Source organism: Notolabrus celidotus, chromosome 5 (assembly GCF_009762535.1).
Source record: "Notolabrus celidotus isolate fNotCel1 chromosome 5, fNotCel1.pri, whole genome shotgun sequence".
Lineage (NCBI taxonomy): Eukaryota > Metazoa > Chordata > Actinopteri > Labriformes > Labridae > Notolabrus > Notolabrus celidotus.
Genome location: NC_048276.1, coordinates 28,958,672 through 28,981,963, shown reverse-complemented (window position 1 = coordinate 28,981,963; position 23,292 = coordinate 28,958,672). Strand labels below are relative to the sequence as shown.

At 40.9% G+C, this 23,292-nt stretch overlaps 2 protein-coding genes across 2 annotated transcripts in view; one reads left to right on the top strand and one right to left on the bottom strand.

Annotated features, from left to right (window-relative positions):
* mcama (melanoma cell adhesion molecule a) overlaps window positions 1–6,918 on the top strand; it is a 69,099-nt gene extending 62,181 nt beyond the window's left edge. Inside the window, exons 14-16 of the mRNA XM_034683913.1 lie at window positions 1,450–1,579; window positions 3,024–3,141; window positions 4,740–6,918. Of these exons, the coding sequence (XP_034539804.1) occupies window positions 1,450–1,579; window positions 3,024–3,141; window positions 4,740–4,742 (251 nt within the window). The 3' untranslated portion in view covers window positions 4,743–6,918. The remainder of the gene's footprint in view (window positions 1–1,449; window positions 1,580–3,023; window positions 3,142–4,739) is intronic.
* A 1,299-nt stretch (window positions 6,919–8,217) lies between these two features.
* The window catches only part of LOC117812546 (E3 ubiquitin-protein ligase CBL-like), a 28,582-nt gene continuing 13,507 nt past the window's right edge, over window positions 8,218–23,292 (bottom strand). The window contains exons 5-15 of the mRNA XM_034683395.1: window positions 22,697–22,818; window positions 22,330–22,467; window positions 20,165–20,252; window positions 19,844–19,975; window positions 19,130–19,339; window positions 18,933–19,049; window positions 18,169–18,461; window positions 15,984–16,157; window positions 15,306–15,409; window positions 13,710–13,895; window positions 8,218–13,281 (exon numbers count right to left, since the gene is read on the bottom strand). Of these exons, the coding sequence (XP_034539286.1) occupies window positions 12,935–13,281; window positions 13,710–13,895; window positions 15,306–15,409; window positions 15,984–16,157; window positions 18,169–18,461; window positions 18,933–19,049; window positions 19,130–19,339; window positions 19,844–19,975; window positions 20,165–20,252; window positions 22,330–22,467; window positions 22,697–22,818 (1,911 nt within the window). The 3' untranslated portion in view covers window positions 8,218–12,934. The remainder of the gene's footprint in view (window positions 13,282–13,709; window positions 13,896–15,305; window positions 15,410–15,983; window positions 16,158–18,168; window positions 18,462–18,932; window positions 19,050–19,129; window positions 19,340–19,843; window positions 19,976–20,164; window positions 20,253–22,329; window positions 22,468–22,696; window positions 22,819–23,292) is intronic.

The following is a 23,292-nucleotide window of genomic DNA, read 5'->3' as shown; positions in this document are numbered from 1 at the left end:
CATTGCAGACTGTGAATAACATCAGTAATTGAAAAGGAAATCCGTCTAAAAATACTTTAACACTCACGCTCACAAAAAAAGGATCTTGTTGTTCCCCTAATTGTTTACTGAGTTAATTATGAGCTGGATCCAAACACATGTACATCCCAGAAGGAAGCTTCATATGCCCACTTCACAAGGAGTCAGAGATGAAGTGCAGCCCTGTTTATGATGCTCCAATTCATAAAACAGGGACTTCATATTGCTCTGTTTCAACTTCTTCCGGTTTCATTCAAAATCTTGGGCTGAAAAATGAAGGTGAAAATAGTAGTAATAACTTTATTTATATAGCACCTTTAATACATATGTTTACAAAGTGCTTTGACAAACAAAGCAGGGCAGGATTAAATGACATAATAAACCTTTAACAGATGGAGAGGGGTATAGAAATTCTAACAATGCAAAAACAAAATACAATGCAAAAGATTAAAAAGAATAAACACAAATTAAACAGAATTTAGTGACATTAAATCATTGTTAAAGAGAGTTTTCAAAAATAGATAAATAAATAAATACAGGCGAGAAAATAGAAAAGGATAAATTATGAACATTAAAATAATAAATGAAAAAGGAAATAATAAAACAACAAAATGAATAAATAAATTAAATCAAATTAAATAAATACAAATAAAAAACAGTTAAAAGGGTGAAGTCACATAAAAGCAAGAAAACATAAAATCCAGTAAAAAAAAAGCACTACTTCCAGTCTATAACTTAAAAAACATCTCATTTTGACCCCAATAAATATTATCAAAGAGCAGCAGCATCACATGTAAACTCAAGACAGTTCTGACTCTTTCATTATCAAAAGAGAGAGAGAGAAAACGTTTTCTTCTCCTTCTGGGTGGATAATGTTATCTAAATAAAGTCACTTATTAAAGCGAGGGTCACAGATGCTGCACAAAATAAATGACATTTTCCTACAGTCCTGTAAGTTAATGACACTGGAGTAAAATAGATGTAATTTCACGCTTTGCTTATCGTTCTTACGCAGGGAGAAATGGACTTTGTGAAATAAGCCACTTAGTTAAAGCAGTTGAAGTATAAAGCGTATGTTTCGTCTTCTGAAGCTCCTCCAGTGGTTTAATGTCACGTTTTCACAAAGTTGAGAAACAAAGAAGGAACAGATTCAAAAAGATGATTGAATGGAAAAAGCAGAGGAGGAATATTTGTTAAACTTCAAAAAACACTCGGACTTACACTTCCCATAATGCAACCTTCTGCTTCTTTCCTGCATGACTTCAGCACCTGAACATGTAATGTCTTCTTAAAACTTCACATCTCTCTCCTTGTTAGGAGCTGCTGAAGCATCAGATGATGAGCACTGCAAGATGACCTGATACTAATGTGTGATCTCTCTCTCTCTCTCTCTCTCTCTCTCTCTCTCTCTCTCTCTGTGTGTGTGTGTAGCCGAGGGCAGCGGCGTGATCATCGTGGTGATCATTCTGTCCCTGCTGCTGCTCGCCATCCTCGGCAGCGTCCTCTACTTCCTGCACAAGAAGGGGAAGATCCCCTGTGGACGCTCAGGGAAACAGGAGATGTGAGTTCTCCCTCTTCTAGATCTGTCATAACATCCAGAGAACTATTCCGCTTTATGTCAACCATATCTGCTCCTGCATGCTCAATGTTTTCAGTCGTGCATGCATCCTATAATTGAGAACATGATATCTCAGAAAACATCTGGTGGGAATTCCTTGAAATTTGCCAAAACATGCACTTTGACTCGATGTCACTGATCTCTCACAACATGTTTTTGGCCTTAACTCAAGAATTCAGACATTTGTACGCCAACTTTTACTATCATGGTTAATCAGAGATGATTCTGAGTTGATGACACATTTAACACCAAGGGTGAAAGGTCACTTTAACCATTACTCCACTTTATAACTTGGTAGCATGTAAGGAAACTCTAATGATATTTATATTTTATAAGTGTGGTCAGATACTGGATCACAGAGCCTTATCACATTTTAATTTTTGTCTCTTCCACTTTGATCATTCTGCTGCTGTAAAAACTTGAACATCAATTGTGTGATTAAGCAATTAATAGAGCTAGCATGTAAAAAAAAATAACTTCAGTATATAGTTACACTACCAGTCAAAAGTTTGGGCACACCTTCTCATGCAATGGTTTTATTTATTGTAATTTGTTTCAACATTGTAGAATAATACTGAAGACATAAAAACTATGAAATAATCTGGTTTTGCCTTAATCTGGATTACAACAGTAGTCAAATAGAGCTATCCATTGTGTACTAACCCTACCTCTTAACAACACAACTGATGGTCTCAAACACATTAAGAAGGCAAGTCATTCTACAAATGAACTCTTGACAAGGCTCATGTTAATTAGAAACCATTCCAGGAGACCACTTCATGAAGCAGACTGAGAGAATACCAAGAGTGTGCAAAGCTGTCATGAAGGAAAAGGGGGGTCTACTTTACAGAATCTAAAATCTAAAACACATTCTGCTTTGTTTAACACTTTTTTGTTCATTCAATAATTCCATATATGTTCGTTCATAGTTTTGATGTCTTTGGTATTATTCTACAGTGTTTCAAATAATTAAAAGAAATACAAACCCTTGAATGAGAAGGTGTTTCCAAACTTTTGACTGGTAGTGTATATTTTTGTGACTTTAAGAAAGTTTGCACTGCCAGGCTGGGAAAGTCAAAAGTGTGTGAAGACAGTCTGTTATGTCACATTTCATGACAATTAAAAACATTTAGATCGTCCCTCCTTGTGATAAAGCTTGGGCTGTGACAGCTGACTTCTCCCTTTTTAGATGCTTAAGAAACCCACGTAACAGTGAGGAAGTTATCCTTTAAACTTTTCACAGTACTCTGTTGAAGTCTAAAACAAACGCTCGAACACGGATAAAGAAACAAAAAAAGGACCAGTGTTAACCTTTAACTCTTTTTAAAAAGTACAATGTCTTTGAAACCTACACAGTCACAACAACAAGCCGTGTTTTTGTCTGCAGCACCAAAGAGAAGACCACCAAAGATGACATTGTTGTGGAGATGAAGAGCAACACAAAGACTGAGGACACCGTCCTTCTAAAGGCCGTCAATGGAGACAAAAAGGGCCCCAATGAGCAGGTGACTACAAACACAGATGAATACATTATTGAAGCCATTATTAAAGACTCAGAGACCTGGGAGTGCACCCTAGAGGAGTTTCTACATACTATGGCCCACATCATGCACATAAGATAGTTCTGGATAGTGCTTGAAATCAACATTCATGTGAGGAAGTGCAGAGTTGACTCTCCTTCATGGTCAGCATCACTTCAGAGTTTTTTTTAATGTGGATAAGTAATGTATTCGGGTTAATAGCTGAAGCGTCTTCATCAATTATTCAAAAGCAGTAAATCAGCGTGCGCGAGCTGCCGGCATGCAGAAAACAAATTCTGATGAAATGAGGATCAGACAGGAGCTGAGTGAGTGTTTGGGACTTAAAGAGATACTCATGTTTTTCATCTCCAGAGCTGCACTACGATTATTATCAGTCACTAGTTAACAAAACAAACATAATCAATCAATCTTATTGATGTAGCGCCAAATCACAACAAATGTTAGACTCAGACTCTTTCCAAACAGAGCAGGTCTAGACCGTACTCTATGTTCTATTATTAACAAAGACCCAACATCAAGACAGGGTAAGATCCCGTCCCCTCTTACAGACAGGACTCAGTCTGATCTCATCTTAATCCACCATGAGTAGAGCACTTTGCAGTATTTAGCAAGTTACAGTGGCAAGGACAAACTCCCTTTAACAGGCAGAAACCTCCAGCAGTACCAGACTCATGTTAGACACACATCTGCTGAGACCTTGTTAAGAATGCATTTTGTTTTGTTAATGTGAGATGTAAAAACATGCAGATGTGTTTCATAAGCCATGTGACTGATTCAGGCACTTTCTAATGATTTCTCTCTGAGTATATTTTGTTCTGAACGTTGATATTGATTGCATGTGTGGTGAGTAAGAACCGGAATCCAGCAGCCGGTTAGCTCAGCTCAAAGACCTCAAAACAGGAGCTTGCTAAAAAATCTGCTTACAGGCACCTTAACAGATATAACCTGTCCTTTTATGATCTTCAGACACGCTTAGAGCAGATTTTGTTTCTATTGGATAAATTAAAGCATGCTGTTTCCAAACTTTGTGATCAGTTTCAAAATGGCATGTTATTATTTTTGTGAGGAGAAGCAAAACTCAGTGAACAAGGCCGATGTTCAGGGACTTTGGAGATTCATTTCTTGGCACTTCTGTCAGTAAAAGCCAAAGAACTTGTGACTTTTTGCTGCATGTAACTTTAATGTTTCAATATCTGAGCTGAGAGTTTGGTATGAGTCAAAATCTTACACCCAAAGTCTGACAGACAAACAGACAACTATGTTTATGTGCAGTAGATGAAAATGAAGCAGGACATCGTCTGTGAACTGATGAGATTCAAATGTTTACAGCTCCCTCGCAGATTTGTTTACAACCCGTCCAGCAGTCTGACTTCTTGTTTTCCTGCTCCATTACAACTTTGAAGAGTTTCCAGATCCTGAAAATGAAGCAGATGATTACTGCTTTTTTCATTTTCAGTTCTCATGAATCGTTAGCTTGCTGCACCTGAAGATCACAGCTCATACGACACGTATTTCGATCCGGATGTGTATGTGTCTGACGTTGGTGTCCTCTGTTCCCACAGTAAAGCAGTGATGTTGTGCAGCAGGAAGCCGCACACACACAAAGCCAGCGGTCAGTGTGTGTGTGTGTGTGTTGGAGCAGAAGAGAGGCTCCCACTGATCAGAGACCTGCAGGGTAACACCACATCACAGCCTGGACGTCCCTCAATCATGCTTTGTTCTCAGCAGTATTCGGCAGATTTCACATACATACACACACACACACACACACATTACACACACACACATTACACACACACAGGTTTGTATGTACAGCTGTGTATTTCCTTTCGAGCGGATGTTCCCTCCTTTGACATTCACTTTCTTTGTTTGTTTCGGATTATTTCCTCAAACTGTGTTCAGCGTTTTCTCGGCTGTTGTTCGGCGTGCGTCTGCGATGATGTCATGTACGCATCATCAGCTCCTGTTTTAGTTTTTTTCTATGAAAGTGTATATATTATATATATTTTGTTATTTAAGATATTTTGGCACTCAGATTCTCGGTGGTCGGTGGCGTCTGGGTCGTGTGCATGTTGATCCGTGTTCATGGGTCCAGGCGAGTTTCAGGACAGGAAATGATGTCAGAGACCAAACGCTGTCTGCTCGTATGAGGCGGCTGTTCACTGTTGGTTCACTGAGGGGAGGCTCCACATCGTGTTAGCTTCGGTTTGATTATTGGTTGATCTTCAGATTTACCAAACGTAGTGATAAAAAGTCAGCTTATTAAAGTAATCTCAGTGGTTAGTTCTAGAAACACTCTCAGTCACTCTCTCTGGGCCGCCTCCTGCAAACTGCTGTCAAGCCCTTGTACTGTTTGTAAATATGCGTAGTGTACAGACCTGCTAGTGTGGCCTTGGGTTGTTCCGAGGGTGAGAGGGTCAAAGGTTAGTGATCTGCTGTGCCTGTTTTTGAGAATGCATCATACACTGAATTTTTTTTTTCTTTGGTTTGCTCCGTGTGTTTTCTTTGTGTTTCCACTGAGAGCTAGTCGGGTCTAAAAGAGCGTTTCCATGTGTCTGCATGTTTTCACATCACATCCACAGATAAGCTGACCACTCTGCAAAGTAGCTGGTCATTTACCGGGGTGCATCTAGTTCTCTCCACATTGGGGGTCAGAGTCTGCTCTGCATTCCCTCATAAATCTCCAACATCAATGAAAGCAGAAATGGATGCAAAGCGGATATTGAACTCCAGCGAGTCTCCAGTTTCAAGGAAATGAAAGTGAAGCAATAGCTCTCCAAAGTTTGTCAGTTTGTTTTATCGCTACATTCAAGTCAAGAAAAGTGCCAGAGTTTTATTTAGAGAGTCCATCTTTAAAATCACATCAAGCCTTTTGAGATGTTAGAATTTGTTTCTCCTCTTTCTTTAAGATTTTATCTGATGGTGCTGTCTGAGTGACTTTTAAAACAGACAATTTAAAATCACACTAATTAATAAACAAGAAAATACTAAAAACAAACTTGATAGTTTAAACGTGAGTGTCATAACTCAAAAAGAAGGGGAAAAGGTACACAAAAGCAACCACAAAGGGTAACATACATACAACGTGCATGTTATCTTTAATTTCTCCCTGACATTCATTTCCACATCGTTAAATCAGATTAAGTTCAGTAATCCAAGAAAACAACAAAATGCATGGTTTGACTGGACGGATGATACATGAGAGGCACAAAGCCGTTAGCTGAGACATGCAGAAGCATGGCGGCGCTCCTTGTTGTGGCCTGTGTTGTGAATATGATGTACTGATTGCTCACTGTGTAGTTTATTGTGAAAAGATTTGTTTGTTGCTGAAGCGCTACCTTGCCCAGAAGACTTGCAGCATATTAACAAAGTAGTGATCTGTTTTCTTTTGTTTCCACTGAAGTTGAAGTGGGAAAGTTGTAGAAATATCCAGGTACAGAACATCCTCAGGCAAGACGTTTCCTGTGATTCAGTCTGATGCTGTTTTAGAGTTTAGAGAAGCTGACGAAGCCGTCAAACATCGGATTTAATCCCTGAATCAGCTCCTCCTCTTTCAGTTAACTCTTTTTAATCCTGGATTTTCACCTGTTTGAAAACAAGTTTGAAACTTCACACCTTTATTATGTTCTTTCTAAATGTGTGTAAATTAAGTACTGTACATGTGATTCTTTGATGCTTGCGTTTTTTTTATATATTTTTTGCAAAAAACAATGCCAAATAAAAAGGTTTCATTTAAAGAGAGGCTGTGTTTCTTTCTGTCATTGTTTCAGTCTCACTGGTGAGGGTTGGCCTGTGATCGCTGTCGGCCTCAACATAAACCAGAACTCAGATTTAGTGAGTTCTGTGTTAGCACCGCTCAGTGAGACAGGAAGGAGCGCTGCCTCCAGACGGCTGTCAGCACGAGCTACAAACGACTCCAGCAGAAGCTCAGGTTTCCAGCTGCAGTCTGGATGAGGAAGACTGAAAAAAGTGCTCACATCTGCAACGAATTCAGGAACCTCATGGCTGCCCCTCACACTGCTACACATCATCACACATCCCTTATACTATATATGATCTCTCTGTTTCTGAGATGAGGAACAGTCTGAATGAAAACAAGGAGCCACATTTCAGAACCTCTTCAGGGGAGCTTTTGCAGCGCTCTCATATCTCATGTATCACAGGGACTTTAGTTTGGGAATGCTTGAGACAGAAGTTAGATATTTTACATGAACTACACTACCAGTCAAAAGTTTGGAAACACCTCACTCCAGGGTTTGTATTTCTTTTAATTATTTGAAACACTTTAGTTTAATACAAAAGACATCAAAACTATGAAAGAACATATATGGAATTATTGAATGAACAAAAAAGTGTTAAACAAAGCAGAATGTGTTTTATATTATAGATTATATAAAGTAGCCCCCTTTTTCCTTCATGACAGCTTTGCACACTCTTGGTATTCTCTCAGTCTGCTTCATGAAGTGGTCTCCTGGAATGGTTTCTAATTAACATGAGCATTGTCAAGTGTTCATTTGTAGAATGACTTGCCTTCTTAATGTGTTTGAGACCATCAGTTGTGTTTCTAGAGGTAGGGTTAGCACAGAATGGATAGTCCTATTTGACTACTGTTGTAATCCAGATTAAGGCAAAACCAGATTATTTCATAGTTTCTATGTCTTCAGTATTAATCTACAGTATTGAAAATAATTAAAATAAATAAAAACCATTGAATGAGAGGGTGTGTCCAAACTTTTGACTGGTAGTGTATACTTTTTAATGGAATTTATATTCCCTTAAACCTTTAAAATAAAGTGTCCATGAAATGTGTAATAATGGTAAAATCCTTAAAGTGTAGTTTTAACCTGAAACAAGTTAGAGCTGTTTACTTCCTGTAGAATATTTTGTTAACTGTGTTACAGTGAATTTAACATGTTACAGTCATTTTATGTAACCTTTATTCCATTAACATTTAAATATCTTGGCCATTATCTTGAAGAAACATGTCCACATCATCATAACAGTGTTCAGCCATTACGGACAAACGACACGGATCAAATGTTAAAGAAAATACTGTTTAATTAAAAATCTTAATGGCTTAGGCATGAAAATATGGCAACAAAAAGAATAATGAGGATATTAAAAAGAAAATAAATAAAATCATATTTACACAAGCAACAACAAAGCAATGAAGACAACTGTTTAGTAGGCAAGTTCTTGTAAAGGCGAGTTAAACCATGAAGACACCACTCATATCATTCACCGGAGGACCTGAACCGACACACCGTCTGAGTTTTACCCACTGACTGACAGCAAAGGGGTGTGTGTGTGTGTGCGTGTGTGCGTGTGTGCGTGTGCGTGTGTGTGCGTGCATGTGTGTGTGTTAAGAGGAGGGAGCCTCTGGCAGTAATACATCAGAACTGTAAGCCTCGAGTGTTTCCTCACACAGCATCACTCTCATGGTCAGGTCTCAGGTGGAGCGTTCATACAGGTGGAGTGAGTAGAAAACAGAAGGTTGGATGACTCTATGAACCAACAGGATCAGGGTGCAGCTTTAAAACCTTTGAGTTTAGGGAAGGCAAAGCTGCAGGATTTCTCTGGATCCACAGCAGACTGGAGTGTTACAGAACTGAAGACGAACTTGGTTTGACTTCAAGCTTATTTCCGCGCCTGTCTTCTCTGCTTCACATCAATGTGCAGTACGTGTTTTAATCAAATGAAGCTTTACTTCTGTGTTTCAGGTGTTGAAATGGGAAAATGACAGTAGGTCCAGGATCAAGGACTGTCTGGACCTGCTTATGTAAGAGAAAGATGTAATGATTTAGTAGGTGAGTGCATTATTATTATGGTTTTATGTACCCATTTAAATATCATGGATCCCTCTTTTAATTTCTCTCCATCCCTCTGATGGTAGGGTTGATGCTTTTGTGATCCCTCTGCTCTCCTCTAGTGTCAACAATTCATAAATTAGCCAGTGTGTGAAGAGTAATAATAAGTATGTGTGCACACTGCTGCACACACTGAGCTTAAAAGAGGAACACAGTTTCTTATTTAAAAAAATGTTATGATCACTTGAACACAGCTTACAACCAAAACAGTTTCCATGACACAGTTTGTCCAGCAGGGGGCACTTACGATGTTATTTTTGCTAGCTTTAAACGTCCACTCATCATGTATCTTGATAACAGATGTGTTTCTCATGGGATGTTACCAAAGCAAGAATCCATTCTGTAATCTGTATTTTGTCCTTGCGTCAGAATCGCAGAGTCTTTGATGTTTTCTGCACATCAAACGACCTCATGTGGAGAACTGACTCCACACCCTCCGTACCCTCTGAACATCACAACTAACACCGTTTGAAGAAAAGGTCCAATTAATAGCAGGAAGTATAGATTTCCTTTCCCTTAAAGAGCAGATGTGGAGCTTTGGTTTGGTTGTATCAGACTGCGCCTGACTTAAGGCACGTATGCACGTTACTGCAGGCCTCAGAAGCGATCATCAGGATCTGTTCTTAAATGAATAGGAGAAACTGCGCTCTGAGCACACAGGATGCTTCACATATGTTTAGATGTAAAAGAAGAAAAGACTGAGACTCGTCTGGTTTCTGAACCTGCACATTAGAACAGATCAGCCCTCTGACAGGAGATGCTGCTCCTCTTGCAGTGTATTTGTATTCTGTGCAGATCCCCCCGACTCAGACCAGACCCCCTGCCTCGATGATGACTCAGATATCTTTTCATCTTCGCTCTGAACATGCTCCTGATCCCGTGCTCGGATAAATATGCAGAGAGCTGCACTGCACTCTGCGCTGATCGATCCAAAAAACCAACCAGAAAGAAAAAGTTTAAAACTCTGTTGCGTGCCGAAGTCATCATATAACACTGGTGTAAAGAAGCAAAATTACTTCTGAATTATCCACAAAGATGCATTTGAATATCAGGCGATCAGGAAATGATTGATTCAGAAGTTTGTAAACTTGCTGAGTAATCTTCAATGTTCATCCTGCAGCTAATACTTGAAATAGATGAGTGAGTGAAATGTTCGTGCTGCATGAGCCAGAGATCAGGTCTGTGATTTGTGTGGTGATCAGAGAGGATTATTGTATCCGAACTACCCATCTTCATAGTTTGAAATTAGAGGAATACATTTAATTTTGATGAAGCTTGTAAATTAAATGTTGGGTTGTTCCTTCTACAAGTCAGATGTACAATTAAATCTCCTCTCAGAGTTACTGGTCAGTTAAACCGATTATTAATATTCTCTCTTACTCTAAAGGCAGTTGTGCAGCCACTTGCCACCAGCTCTAGTTAAAGGCTGCTGCTGTAATACTCTACCACAGATGGTGTCTCGTAACGCTGCAGTTTGTCAGGATTTCGATCTAGAAAATGGGGATGAAATTGTTTTTAGGCTTTGTCGGGTTTAATCAAGCGGCAACCTCCAGTCTACAAATATAAGTCCAATGCGGAAGTGTTAACAGCTGCAGTTCATCAAGGATCCGCTTGAGACTGGCTCTGGAAGTACCGGAAACCACATACACAACAATTCAAAGCAGACAACCTTTACAACAGAAATAAACATGTTTACAGCCTGGTTCAAAAGACGAGTGTAGTCTGGATAGCTCATTTCTCGATCGGCACACACTGTACGGAGGGTGAATTTTTTTCTAACGCCGCAATTTCGAAGATATTAAGATAACGAGTCTTCCAATGAGAGGCACAGCTGACTTGATTGACAGGCAGGAACACTATAGCTGTTGGCTAGGAGGCTCAAAGCCCGCCTCTATGTCACAATCACTTGACAGAAGTTATGTTGAGTTCAACATTTCCAATATGGCTGCCGCCAATGATTGGCTTCAAGAGAGCACTTCAGAAACAGATGGGTGACGTCACAGATACTACGTCCATTATTTATTCAGTCTATGGGTAAAAGAGCATAAAACCACTCGACCGGAGTGATGCACAACCAGCACAGACATGTGGATGTTTACCTGCGAGGAGGAGCAAACACTGGTGGTATTAGCTCTGCTAATATTAGCTGCACTTGCAAACCAATTTGCCGTTGTTTACCTGCAGGTGTTCAGGATTGTGCATGGTCTCCTGATTTCTTTCATTAGACTAAATACTTAGTCTATTTTATGTCATTTTTTCATTAAATAAGGAGATTCAAAAAGTCCGTACTTTTCTTTGATCTGAGTGTTCTTTCGTGTTAATGTCTGTTTCTGTTGTATTTTAATCTTGTTTTCGCACTCATAATGAAATAAAAAAAAGGGTCTGGAGGGAGTCGCAAAACAGAAACAAAAAGTTTTTGAAATATCAAACGTGGCTGTGTTTCTTTTAAACTCATCTTTGGAGTGTTTCTGGATTTTCCAAAATTACATCATCCTCCTCAGTGGCTCCTTTTCCTGCTCATTACATTCAGCCTTTAGAGGGAGCTCCTAAATCCACATGACAACACACCTCCTTCAGGTTTTCAGTCTAACAATCAAACCTCTGCAGCAGCCGTTGTGGGTCTGACTCTGATCCTGAACATGCAAAAAGAAACGTAGTAGCATGTTAAAGACCTTTTGTTTTTTAGTAGAAATGTAGAAGAAGCTTTTGAGTAAATAAACCAGCCTTCAGTGTCAGATCACCTGGAATGACGGCGGGAAATCATGGAATTAAATGACATAATATACTCCTGACACTTCAGTCGTTTGTTAGTACTACACAGCACGACACCTCATGAGAGTACTTAAACATTAAAGATGTTATCGTTACAGAAACATGGAGTCACGTCTGACTGGTCAGATACCATCGAAACAGAGCGAGCCACGGTGACGCGTACGACGTGAAGCCCTGCGATACTGCACCGCGACTGAACGTTCACATTCATCAGCATGAGCACACACACACACACACACACACACACACACACACACACACACACACACACACACACACACACACACACACACACACACACACACACACACACACACACACACACACACACACACACACACACACGCCACTGACTTAATCACTAATTTCCCACCGAAACTGGTGTCGCTACATTTTTTTTTTTCATACGCCACAATTTGCCAAGAAGCTCGTAAAGCACCAAAACTAAACGGCTGCCAGCAGCGGGACACCGAGTGAAAAAAACAAGAACATGATCCTTCTGCTGAGCAAAGTCACTGTAGCTTCAACATCCAGCTTAATGAGAGACACGCACTGAAGCTGAGGGGGGACACGGCCACAGCTCCAGAGGGTCTCAGCAGAGTACGACAGGGTCAAAGCTCGGCTACAGAGAGCTCACTACAAGACTTTCATTCCCTGTGTGTGCTGTGTCCAAGTCATATCAGGCATCTCTGCATCTGACTCTAAAACAACATGACCGGCGAATATTACGAGCTCTTCACAGAGCTACGCACACCTGGACTAAAGAACGTCACTCTTAAAGTGACGGTAACAGGTGAACAGGAGATTATGATGCTTTTCCATCTACTTGGCATCAGAACAATAGAATCCATGATTTATTATTTCAGTTACGTCGTTATAGCTCGTTCCAAGTTTGTTAATAATGACCTCAGAAAGTCTGCCCAAGCCCAGAATGTGCAGAGGATGTAGTTGCCATGTCTTAAATCTGTACCCCTTGATATGACTTGAACACAGCATCAATCCACAGAGGAGCGGCCCCGGTGGCCCTGCAGGAAAGTGCTTGGAAAATGCTTATCCGTTATAATGGCACAGAGTGGAGACGGAGACAAACACAGAGGGTTTGGGTGAGCCTGGAGCGACTATGTGGCGATATGAGCCGTGGAGGGGATGGACACAAACTCGCGCAGTATGTTCTTGGCCGTCTCCAGGTTGTTCTGGGCGATCATCAGGGCTTTCTGGATGTCCTGGATGGAGTAGCCCTGGGACACCAGGCACTCAATCTCCCCGTTCAGAGCAAGGCTGCCAGTAGAAGGAGGAGGCGGAGGAGGAGGGGTCGGGGAGGCAGAAGTGGATGAAGAAGGTCCAGGGAGGTCTGGCAGCGGGGAGGAGAAATCACGATTTGCAGGCCGGGGTCGTCGGTCAGAGTTGGCTCGCCGTGGCAGAGGTTTGGGGGGGCGCTCCGGGTCCACACCTGCTGCAAACATACCTGAAAACACAGATCAGAAAGCAGGAGTCAGTAAGAGGGGAAACAATGTGCTGCATTCAGGGACCGGAGGGGAAACAGAGACTGTATTCAGGCATCTTGCCAACAACAGGTTATTTTCTCTATAGTTGAACATACAGTCCTGACTCAGGGACCAGGTCTACTTTGGGGCTGCAGACAGGGAAGGCGTCTAAAAAGCCAACATGTTTATTTCTCACCACTCTGCTGGTAGCAAGCTGCAGAACTCACACCCACACGTCATGTGAGCCTGAAGAGCTTACATGTTTGTTTACTAGCAGCCTGAGATCTAGCAGGTCAACAACAAATCCATCCTGATAAGATCTCATCTTTACGTCTAACCCCAGAGGCATTTTTAAGTTTAGACTACAGATGTTCTTGAGATCTTTAAAACAACGAGCAGTAAAACTTACTGGCTTCTACGGGGCCGTCCAGGCTAAGAGTGCTGAAAGCAGCTGAGGGGCCACTGATCTCTGACATGGCTCTCCTGGTGGGGGCGGGAGGGATGACCGGTCGGGGGAAGTCGTACTCGTAAACGTCCTCCTCGCTGCTCTCCTCTGGTTTGTCCTGGGGAACTGCAGCCGGGAGCTGAGGGGGGTCTGGAAATCACACGCAGGAATTAAGAATGTGTCTGAAGACATTTCAAAACACAGTTAATATAGAGACAAAACACTATAACGCCAAGCGTATCATATATGATACATCAGTTTTTGAGACCTCTACATTATCAGTGTGATGTATTTTTTCTGAAAAAACCTGATGTATACAATCAGATTCATGCAGAGCACGGATAATCCACCTGGTGTGAGTAATTCATGCACCACAAGGACGTCACTTGAGACATCCAAAATGTCAGCTGTGGATCAGAGACCCACTCAAGGTTTTTCAGGGATATTTTTATCAATGTTGAAAAAGTTTGGATGAAAAAAAACTTTGAATTTGTTCCTGAAACTTCAGAGAATAGTTACTGGATTGATGTAAAACAAATCCACATTTCATGACTTCATTTATAGTCAAATCGTGTTGAAAATGTGTGTATCAAAATTGATACAGCGAGTATATAAGATAATTTAATTACTGACCTGTCAATCATAATTGTATTAAATTTCATACATTATGGATTCCATAAAGCAGCATACAGTCTTTTTATTATTTGAGAACATGTTTAAATGACATAATTAAGTATATTTAGAGTAGAAAATGAGATATTTATAACGTATATCGTATTTTTATATATTCAACCTGCTGTGTCATGATGATTGATGGCTGGTTGAATGTAAAAATGGCTCCCAAGTAAATAATTATCTTCTGCTAATTGATTTCCACTAAAACTGAACAAATTCTGAGAATTAAATATACAATAATTTTTTTTTTTTTTTGTCACAAGATATGTATGACGTTGTTGTGCAATATGGAAAAAAATAATTTCTGTTTTAAATTGCTTTGGGAAAAATTTGAAGGAAACTCAAAGTTTGATAGGCTAAACATTTTGTTTTTATAAGTTTTAGTTTGTTTAAAAAGAAGAAACTTTGAGAAAAAAATTGCACCAAAATGCCTGATGTATCAAATGTGATACAAAATTTTTATTTAATTTCTTTTTTTAAATTTGTCAGAAGGTCCAATAAACACTCAATTTTCAAAGAATTAGAATTTTCTGGCAGTTATGTGATGGTTCAGGCTTTACAGGGTTAACACAAGATTAACAAGATTAATGCAGAAGGATGCTAAGATGATCTCTATCTGGAACTAAAACTTCTAAAGAGAGTGCTCTGCAGTTGTTGAACAGTTTTCTTACTGTTCTGGTCTCAAAGAAACTAAATATATTCCCTCTTCTGACTCCTCCAAAGACAAGAGTGCTGGTTCAAAAACTGGTCTAATAAAGCCTAGCTGAAGCACACAACACAGTATGGTTACATGTTCAGGGTAATGCTGTGAGAAGAAAAAGGAGACTCCAGTTAAACAGATAAATATAGTTCTGTTGTGTTTTAAGAACAACGTGTGAGAGTTACCTGCGTCAGAGATCTGTAGCGTCTCAGAGGAACCGGCCCCGGCCTGAATGTTACACATGGACTCGTAGACTTGGGGGTCCTCACAGTCACTATCGACCACCTCACTGGTTTAAAAAGAGAGCAAGAAAAATCATCAATTAAACAAGTCATGCTTTATGAATGGTGAACAAACACAAAGCTGCTTTCCTCACCACTTATAGATTTCAGAGCAACAAACACATCACTGAGTATTTCAGAAGTGATTTATGTTTTTTTATTAAAGCAACAGGCTGAATGAGGGCGCTTCGTTTAGGTCACATTGCTGTTTTTATTCCCTGAGTCAATAATCTGAAGGAGATTAAGGAAATGTAAATAAGTGAAAGGGAACAGAAGGGTCCATGTAAAAAACAAACCTGAAGCTACAGAGCCCCCTGGTGGACAAACGTGGCCACTGCAGCTGAAATATAGCCTTCCTGTGCTACACTGAGCAGTCATCAGTTCCCTTGTTGAGTATGATATAATTCATCAGATTAATTTGTTTGAGAAATATTAACTTTTTATGGTAACTCAAGAAAGGAGAACCCGGATGAACTCTCCCCCAGAGGAGTGAAGTATCAGATTATCATCATGCTGTTAGAAGAAGTGAGGCGCTCTTCTTCTTTCTTCTCTGTGGCAGACCTGAGGCTTTGTTCTGCTCACCTGGCGTCGTTATGGTGGTTGGTCTGCACTGGGGGTGGTGGAGGAGGCACCAAGGAGCCTGTGATGACCCAGGGAGCACCAGAGGCCGGGAGAGAGGTGGGACTCATGTACTCGTTCTCCTCACAGTCCGACGACGGCCGCTCTGCACTCGTCGCTGCCGATGCTGGCAGAGATCTGAGGGTTTACAGAAAACACAAAGCATCATGGGATTGTCCAAAACGTTTGCTTGTTTTGATCACAAAAACTATTCCAATATTCTAAAAGAGCATTGTTACTTTATGATGTTAGGGTCTGTAGTGTTTGTTGTTTTGTAAAGATAATATCCAAACTGATACATTTTGCTGATGTTATACCAACAGGGAACAGCTCACATGTTATGTCTTTTGACTTCTTTACATGTTTTTACAACACCATGCCAGAGTGTCTGACTTTAAACAGCAAGAACCAAATGAGGAAGCTGCATCTGAGTATTGAAAGACAGCAGGATGACATTTTGTCGAGCTTTAAACGTCTTGTTTTGTCCATAAAGGTTTAAAGGAACCACAAAAGAATCAAATTAAAGAGCTGAGATCAGAGAATTTAAATTCTTTGTTGTAGGAAGAAGTGATAATACTGAAGAATGGACAGCAAGTAGGTGGCAATGTATTCAAAAGTCCTGTGAGAAACTTTCTATTTGTGTCCATTTTAGAAACCTCTGTGGACAAAGCTGCCCTTCTTCTCTTTAGGCGTTTTTCGACCGGAGGGACTTTACCCCCTGAACTACATGCGTTTTGGCCGGTGGACCCAGGGTCTAAATTTAGTTCAGGGGTAGATAATCTCCCCTCTAATAAGCCCCTGCTTGGGGGGGTAGTACTTTTCAAAGGTCCAAGGACTTTCTGGGGGCAGGGCCTGCAATGCTGAATGGTTCTGATTGGTAGATTAACCACAGTGTTTTTATTCTGCCCGCCGCCCACAATAACATCACACACATCTGTGATTCACTTGATTTCTCTTTCTTTCATTTGTTTTTATTTGTTCTATCTGTTTTGTATGTGTGTGTTCTTTTCAAAAGAAGAAGCTGTGATTCTCTTGATTTAGCAGCTTGTAAGTAGTCTTCTCTAAACCCACCGCGAATGCGTCTCTCCCGGTGTTACAGTTTTAAAAGTGACCCTGTAAACTGGAGACCTTCAGCTGAACGTGTCAGTGTTTGTGGAGTTTACACAGCTGTTGAAACACAGAGGGAGTTCCTGGGAATGCAAACTAGTTTAGTTTTTATTAAGATTTCAAAATAACCTCATCAGATATTTAATGATCGTCTAAAGACGTTTATGAGGGATGCATCCGGCTGAAAGCCTCCAGTTAACAGGGTCGCTATCTAAACCAAAACAGGCTAACTGTTGTGTTGCTCATAATGATACCTGCCTGTCTGCTTCTATGGTGTCATCTGTGATGAATGGCATTCGTCTTTGTTTTACTGCCCTCTACTGGTCTGGTGGTGTAGTGCATTTCCTTTTTTTTCTCCGTCACTGGCCTGATTTGCACAATCTACACAGGACTTCAGCCCTTGGTCGAAACCCAGACAACAATGGGGGCACAGGAACCTTTTATTTCAGGGGAAAGTAGTTCTGCGGGCTAAAAGACCCCGGAACTCTTGGTCGAAATGCACCTTTAAAAGGTCATATTTCAGTATATGTGGAAGTACTTTTTTCACAAGAAATCAAATACTGCTTTATTTTAAAGGTCAAACGGATCACCCAGAGAAATCTTTGTCATGGTAAATGTAAAGATAGACTGTTCATCACTCTCCCCGACTTTGTTCTCCTGCAGCAGCAGATTCAGGCATCAACTATCACTGTATAGAAATAATTAATTATGTTGATTTTTGTTTGTTTCTTTGCTTTTCTTGTAGCTCATGAAGAGGGATTAGTATTAGCTTCAGTTTGTTTACAGAGAGAGCCTCTGTACATGGGGCGAGCAGCTTTTTCAATCAAACGAACAGCCCTGCAGATCTACTTCTAGTCCCTCCAGGTGAATGTGTTCATGTTTAAATATCTCTCTTATCCTTTATTATTAAAACTCCTCAGTGACTTACATAAATGAGCTGATCTTTGTAGTTCAACAGTTTGTTCTCTGGGCAGAGATCTGCTGTAGCACTGTGTTGTAACAGAGTCTACATGCTCTCCTCTCATCCTGTTACTCTCTGTACCTTGCAGCCAGGCAGTAGACGGCATTCGTAGCTGCCTGGGGTTTGATTCCCTCTCCGCTGGTCCCGTTGCTCTGAGGGACGGGGGACAGGGCTGACAGGGCGGCCTTCGCCACAGGGCGAGGCACCATGTAGTTGGAGGCCCAGGCAGATTGGTCGGGAGTGGAGGGCAGGGGTCTCCTCTGGAGTCTGCAGTCCTGACCGAGTAGGGAAGGGCGCTCGGGAGGGGGAGGAGGAGGCAGCTCTCTCAGGGCTGGAGGCAGAGGTAGAGGCTTGTCTCTGTGAGTGGCTGACATCTGAGGAGGAGGAGGAGGAGGAGGTAGAGTAGGAGGAGGAGGAAGGAGAGGTGAGGTGAGGTGTCCGACACAAGAGTAGGAACCTCTCCGACATGTATTTACATTCAGCTTTTAGGTTAAGATGGAATGACGATCCTCAGGTCAAAGCTCCAGATTTAACCTGAGGAGTCACATCCTGAGTTATGACTCATGACAGACCTGCCCTATATACAGGGGCTGGAGCGGTTCCTGGTTTACTTCCCCTGCTCTCGACTCCCCACATTCCTTGTCACACACACACACACACACACACACACACACACACACACATACAGACACACACACACACACACACACACACACACACACACACACACACACACACACACACACACACACACACACACACACACACACACACTTGAAAATATCTGAGCCCAACAAATAGAACGTCTGATTCATAAACTCCTGGGTCAGAATTATGTCCCTCACCTTGGGTGTGGCTCCCTGACTCTGTATGCTGAGCGAGCTGGAGGGTCTCTGCTGCAAGAGGTCCAGTCGGGGGGGCACAGGCGGGAGCTGAGACACTGGGGAAGCTGGACGCTCTACCTGCACACACACAGCACGTTTACAATGAAGAGGTGAAAACAAGAGATAGAATTGAAATCTAAAATCTGTGCTCCTCTTACCTTGCTGCAGGCCAGCCTGCTCATGACGAGGTGCTGGTCCTCCAGACGATCGTCCTCCTCATCATCATTCCCAGCAGCCTCTGCTCTGCTGGACCCCTGGAAACCAGCAAAGGAAGCCCCGCTGGCCTTCGGGTGGAAGGGGTCCACCACGATGGGCTCTGTGCCTTTAATCTCACAGCGGCAGAACGGGCAACCCTGACCCTCGGACTCCTGACAGACACACAGAGAGGGATGATGACAGTCTGAGGCGGGCTTAAGACACACGTTACTTTTTCACACATTCTTTCACTACAACAGAAGTTCTGCCGTACCAATGCATTCATTAATAATCTGTTTATTTCCAATCACTTGTTTTGCAGGTCAGAGCAGTGAATTGTTCGTTAATCTTCAGCTTCTTGAACATGTTTTATCCAAAGAAAAGCCTGAGATTAGGGCTGAATGAAGCCCTTTGGACAGATTTCAAGCTTTCATTTGAAACACGTGCTGAAGTGTTGAGCTACATTAAGGAAGTTTGACTGAGGAACTGAAAATAACCTTTATACTTGAAAGAAGAAACACTTCACTTCATCAAATTCTAAATTGTGCAGATTGAGAACTCCAATTTATGATTATACCCACAAATTGTGGTACAAAATACATTTCGACAGTTCAAGAAATAAAGATTTCTGTTCTTGCACAGATCGACTAACCCTTAGAATCGTGCAGCAGCCTTACCTGCCATGCAGTCAGACAGGACGTGCACATCAGGTGCCTGCAGGGCTCAATCTTCACGTCCTTGTCGTTCTCTGCACAGATCTTACAGAGCTGGAAGGTGGAGCCCATTTCACAGTACAGCTCATACTGCTCCTGCAGGGGGGAGGATGACGACGGTTATTCATATGAAGATCAGAGTTTAGAGGCTTCATCTTTTATTAATCATCATAGTTCAGATTTGATTCAAGCTCTAACATTGTCTAATATGGAGGCAAAAAGAAGCATTCAGCTTCATCTGCAGCTGATCACAGATAAAACAACATAAAAAAAAATAGACCCAACCTGAGTGACTTTGATGTGGTCCTGTGGTGACGGTTCACAGAGTCCTGTGAGGTCTGGGTTCTGCGCCCGACCGTCTGGGAACAGATAGCTAGAGAACCAAACAAACAAAGAGGTAGATGTTTAATAAAATGTCTTATCCATCGCTTACATATAACCTCGTGTCAGACCTCGCCCCTGTGCAGTAAATGTGGAAGGGAGGTTGGAACCTATTCTCACTATTTTTGGTAACTGTACTCTGATCAAAAGATTCTGGGGTGCAATTTCTAAAGAACTGAGTGGCATTTTCTGGACCCGCATTAAGAGGGACTTAAGAGAGGGGAAGGCCTGTTCATTCTCGGCCTCCCTTCAGAATCAGTTGCATTAACACGACCACATTTCAAACTGTGTGACAAATTGTTGTTATTGGCTATACCATGTATTTTGATAAACTGGATTAAGGATAAACTGCCAACGGTCATGCTGTGGTTTCAAGAGCTATTCAGGGTCTTCCCTCATGAAAGGATCAGTGCGGTTCTGAGGGGTGAGGAGAGGTATTTCACTGACATGTGGTCTTCTGTGCTCAGGTGTTTACCTAAAGAACTGACTCAACTTGTGATGAGAGGACAAAACTACATAAAATGGCCAAACCTGCAGAGAGAAAATCAATAAGCGTCCTCCTGCATTTTTATTGTGTCTCTATTATCAATATAGCTCAGCTAGCTTTACCTCGTGTTATCAGGTATTATATTTGTTTGTACCTGGTATATGTAATGTAATGTGTAATATGCATTATATCGACCAGAGGGGGGAGTGGTCTGGCGGCTGGGTTTTCCTTGTTTGGAATGTTCGGTATGGTATGGTATTAGTATTTATTTCATTTCAGTCTGTATTTATTTTATTTTATGTTATTAATGTCTGTATTTTATTGTATTTTATTTATTAATGTATGTCTTTTATTTTATTTCATTAATGTCTGAATTTTATTGTATTTTATTTATTTATGTATGTCTTTTATTTTATTTTGTAAATGTCTGTATTTAATTTATTTCTGTATTTTATTTTATCTTATTTTATTTAAGTCTGTATTTTATTTTGTTTTATTTGAGTCTGTATTTTATTCAATTTTATTTAGGTATGTATTTAATTTAATTTAGGTCTGTATTTTATTTATGTATTTTTTAAATTGTATTCTATTTATTTTTAATGTATTTTATTTTATTTTATTTATGTCTGTATTTTATTTTATTTCATTTATGTCTGTATTTTATTTTATTTTATTTATCAATGTATTTTATTTTATGTATGTATGCATATATGCATGTATGTATCTATGCATATATGCATGCATGTATGCATGTATGCATGTATGTATGTATGTATGTATGTATGTATGTATGTATGTATGTATGTATGTATGTATGTATGTATGTATGAATGAATGTATGAATGTAATTTTATTTTATTTTTATTTTTTTCTTTCTTTCTTCTCTCCTCCTTTTTTTTAAATCTATAATTTATAATTTCTTTATATAATCCACTCTTAATGTAATATTTTAAATGTGTAATGTGATATGAAGACAAGATGTATGATTTGATTAATTCTCTACTGTTTGTGGAAAAACAAAAAACAATAAAACTCGGTTTTCAAAATAATAAAAAGTCTTATCAGGGCATATAAAGAACGATGAATAAAATAAACTCTGCACAGCCTGCTGAAACTTGACACTTCCGGGGGGTTTTCTGAAAGAGCAGCTTTTAGATCAGGACTTGTGATGAGCATACAGTGTATACTCCACTTCCTCTCTCCTCTATTATCATAAATCTTGTTGGTACAGAGGCAAGGAGCTCTGTGGTCGATGACCTTTGAACAAAGACGTCATCAATCATCCTGACCCTCTGGTGCAAAACACTCCAACATGAAACAGACTTCTGTTCCTGTTCTTCACATTATCCCAGCGCTGTGATACCGGTGTTTTCTCTAGTCAGCTGTTTTTGCTTCCACTTTTCAGTTTTTGACACTCACATTAAAAGACAATAATAAGCAGAGAACACAAAGCTCCTCTGAACTTGTTAAAGCAGACTCTGATCTTTGATTTCCCGCCCTGTGAGGCATTCATAGTCTGTGACATAACGTCTCTGAACATGTATTAATTGGTGCATTGACACTGTGTTGTAGCGGCACTTACAATCCCTCTCTGTATCCATCAATGAGGGCTTGGAAGAGTGGTTTGTTATGGGGGATGGTCTGCAGGATGTTCCCGTCAGCTGTCACATAGCCGATCGCCCACTGGCCCAGCCGAGTGCAGCTCAGCCTGAAGATGTAGCTGAGAGAGAGACAACATGATCGACCAGCAGTACAAGCTGACAGCATTCAAGAGCTACAATGCTTTTAGGAGTTCTGACTCATGCTGAAGACATCACAAGGAGAAACATTACACTGATGTTTATTACTGTGGTTTTAAATATTCCTGCTCCAAACACGCTGAAGATACTGAATCATTGTTTGAAAATGGTGTCTTATATTGTGTGTATGGTTTAGTCTCTATGTCTCACCTGCCAGGTTTGTGGATGAACCTGTGCAGCCGAGCCTTGACCTCGTCGTAGGTCAGGAAGGCCATGTAACCCGGGTGTGTGACCGCCAGGCTGTTCCAGTTTCTCAAAAGAGACGACCAAGGCTACACGGACAAACACAAACAAACAAACAAAGGGGGAGAGAGAGAGAGAGAGATGGATGAAGTGCATCAAATCCCATCTGAAGCGAGAGAGAATCCTGTGCTAACCTGGCAGACTACTGACTTTAAACTTTGATGTATAACGCACACACACACACACATGCACACACACACAGCGGACACGTACACCCACACAGCAGACACACATCTCATACACACACAGCCGACACGCCAACATACAGCAGACAAGCGCACACACATGCATACACATACAAACGTGCACAAACAAACACGCACAAACGCGTGCACACATGTTAACACACAGCAGACACACACACGCACACATACCGTGGACACACATAGAACGCACATGCACACACAGCAGACATGCACACACACAACGGACACGCACACACGCAGTGGACACGCACACACACAAACGTGCGCACACAAATGCATACACACACACAGCTGACA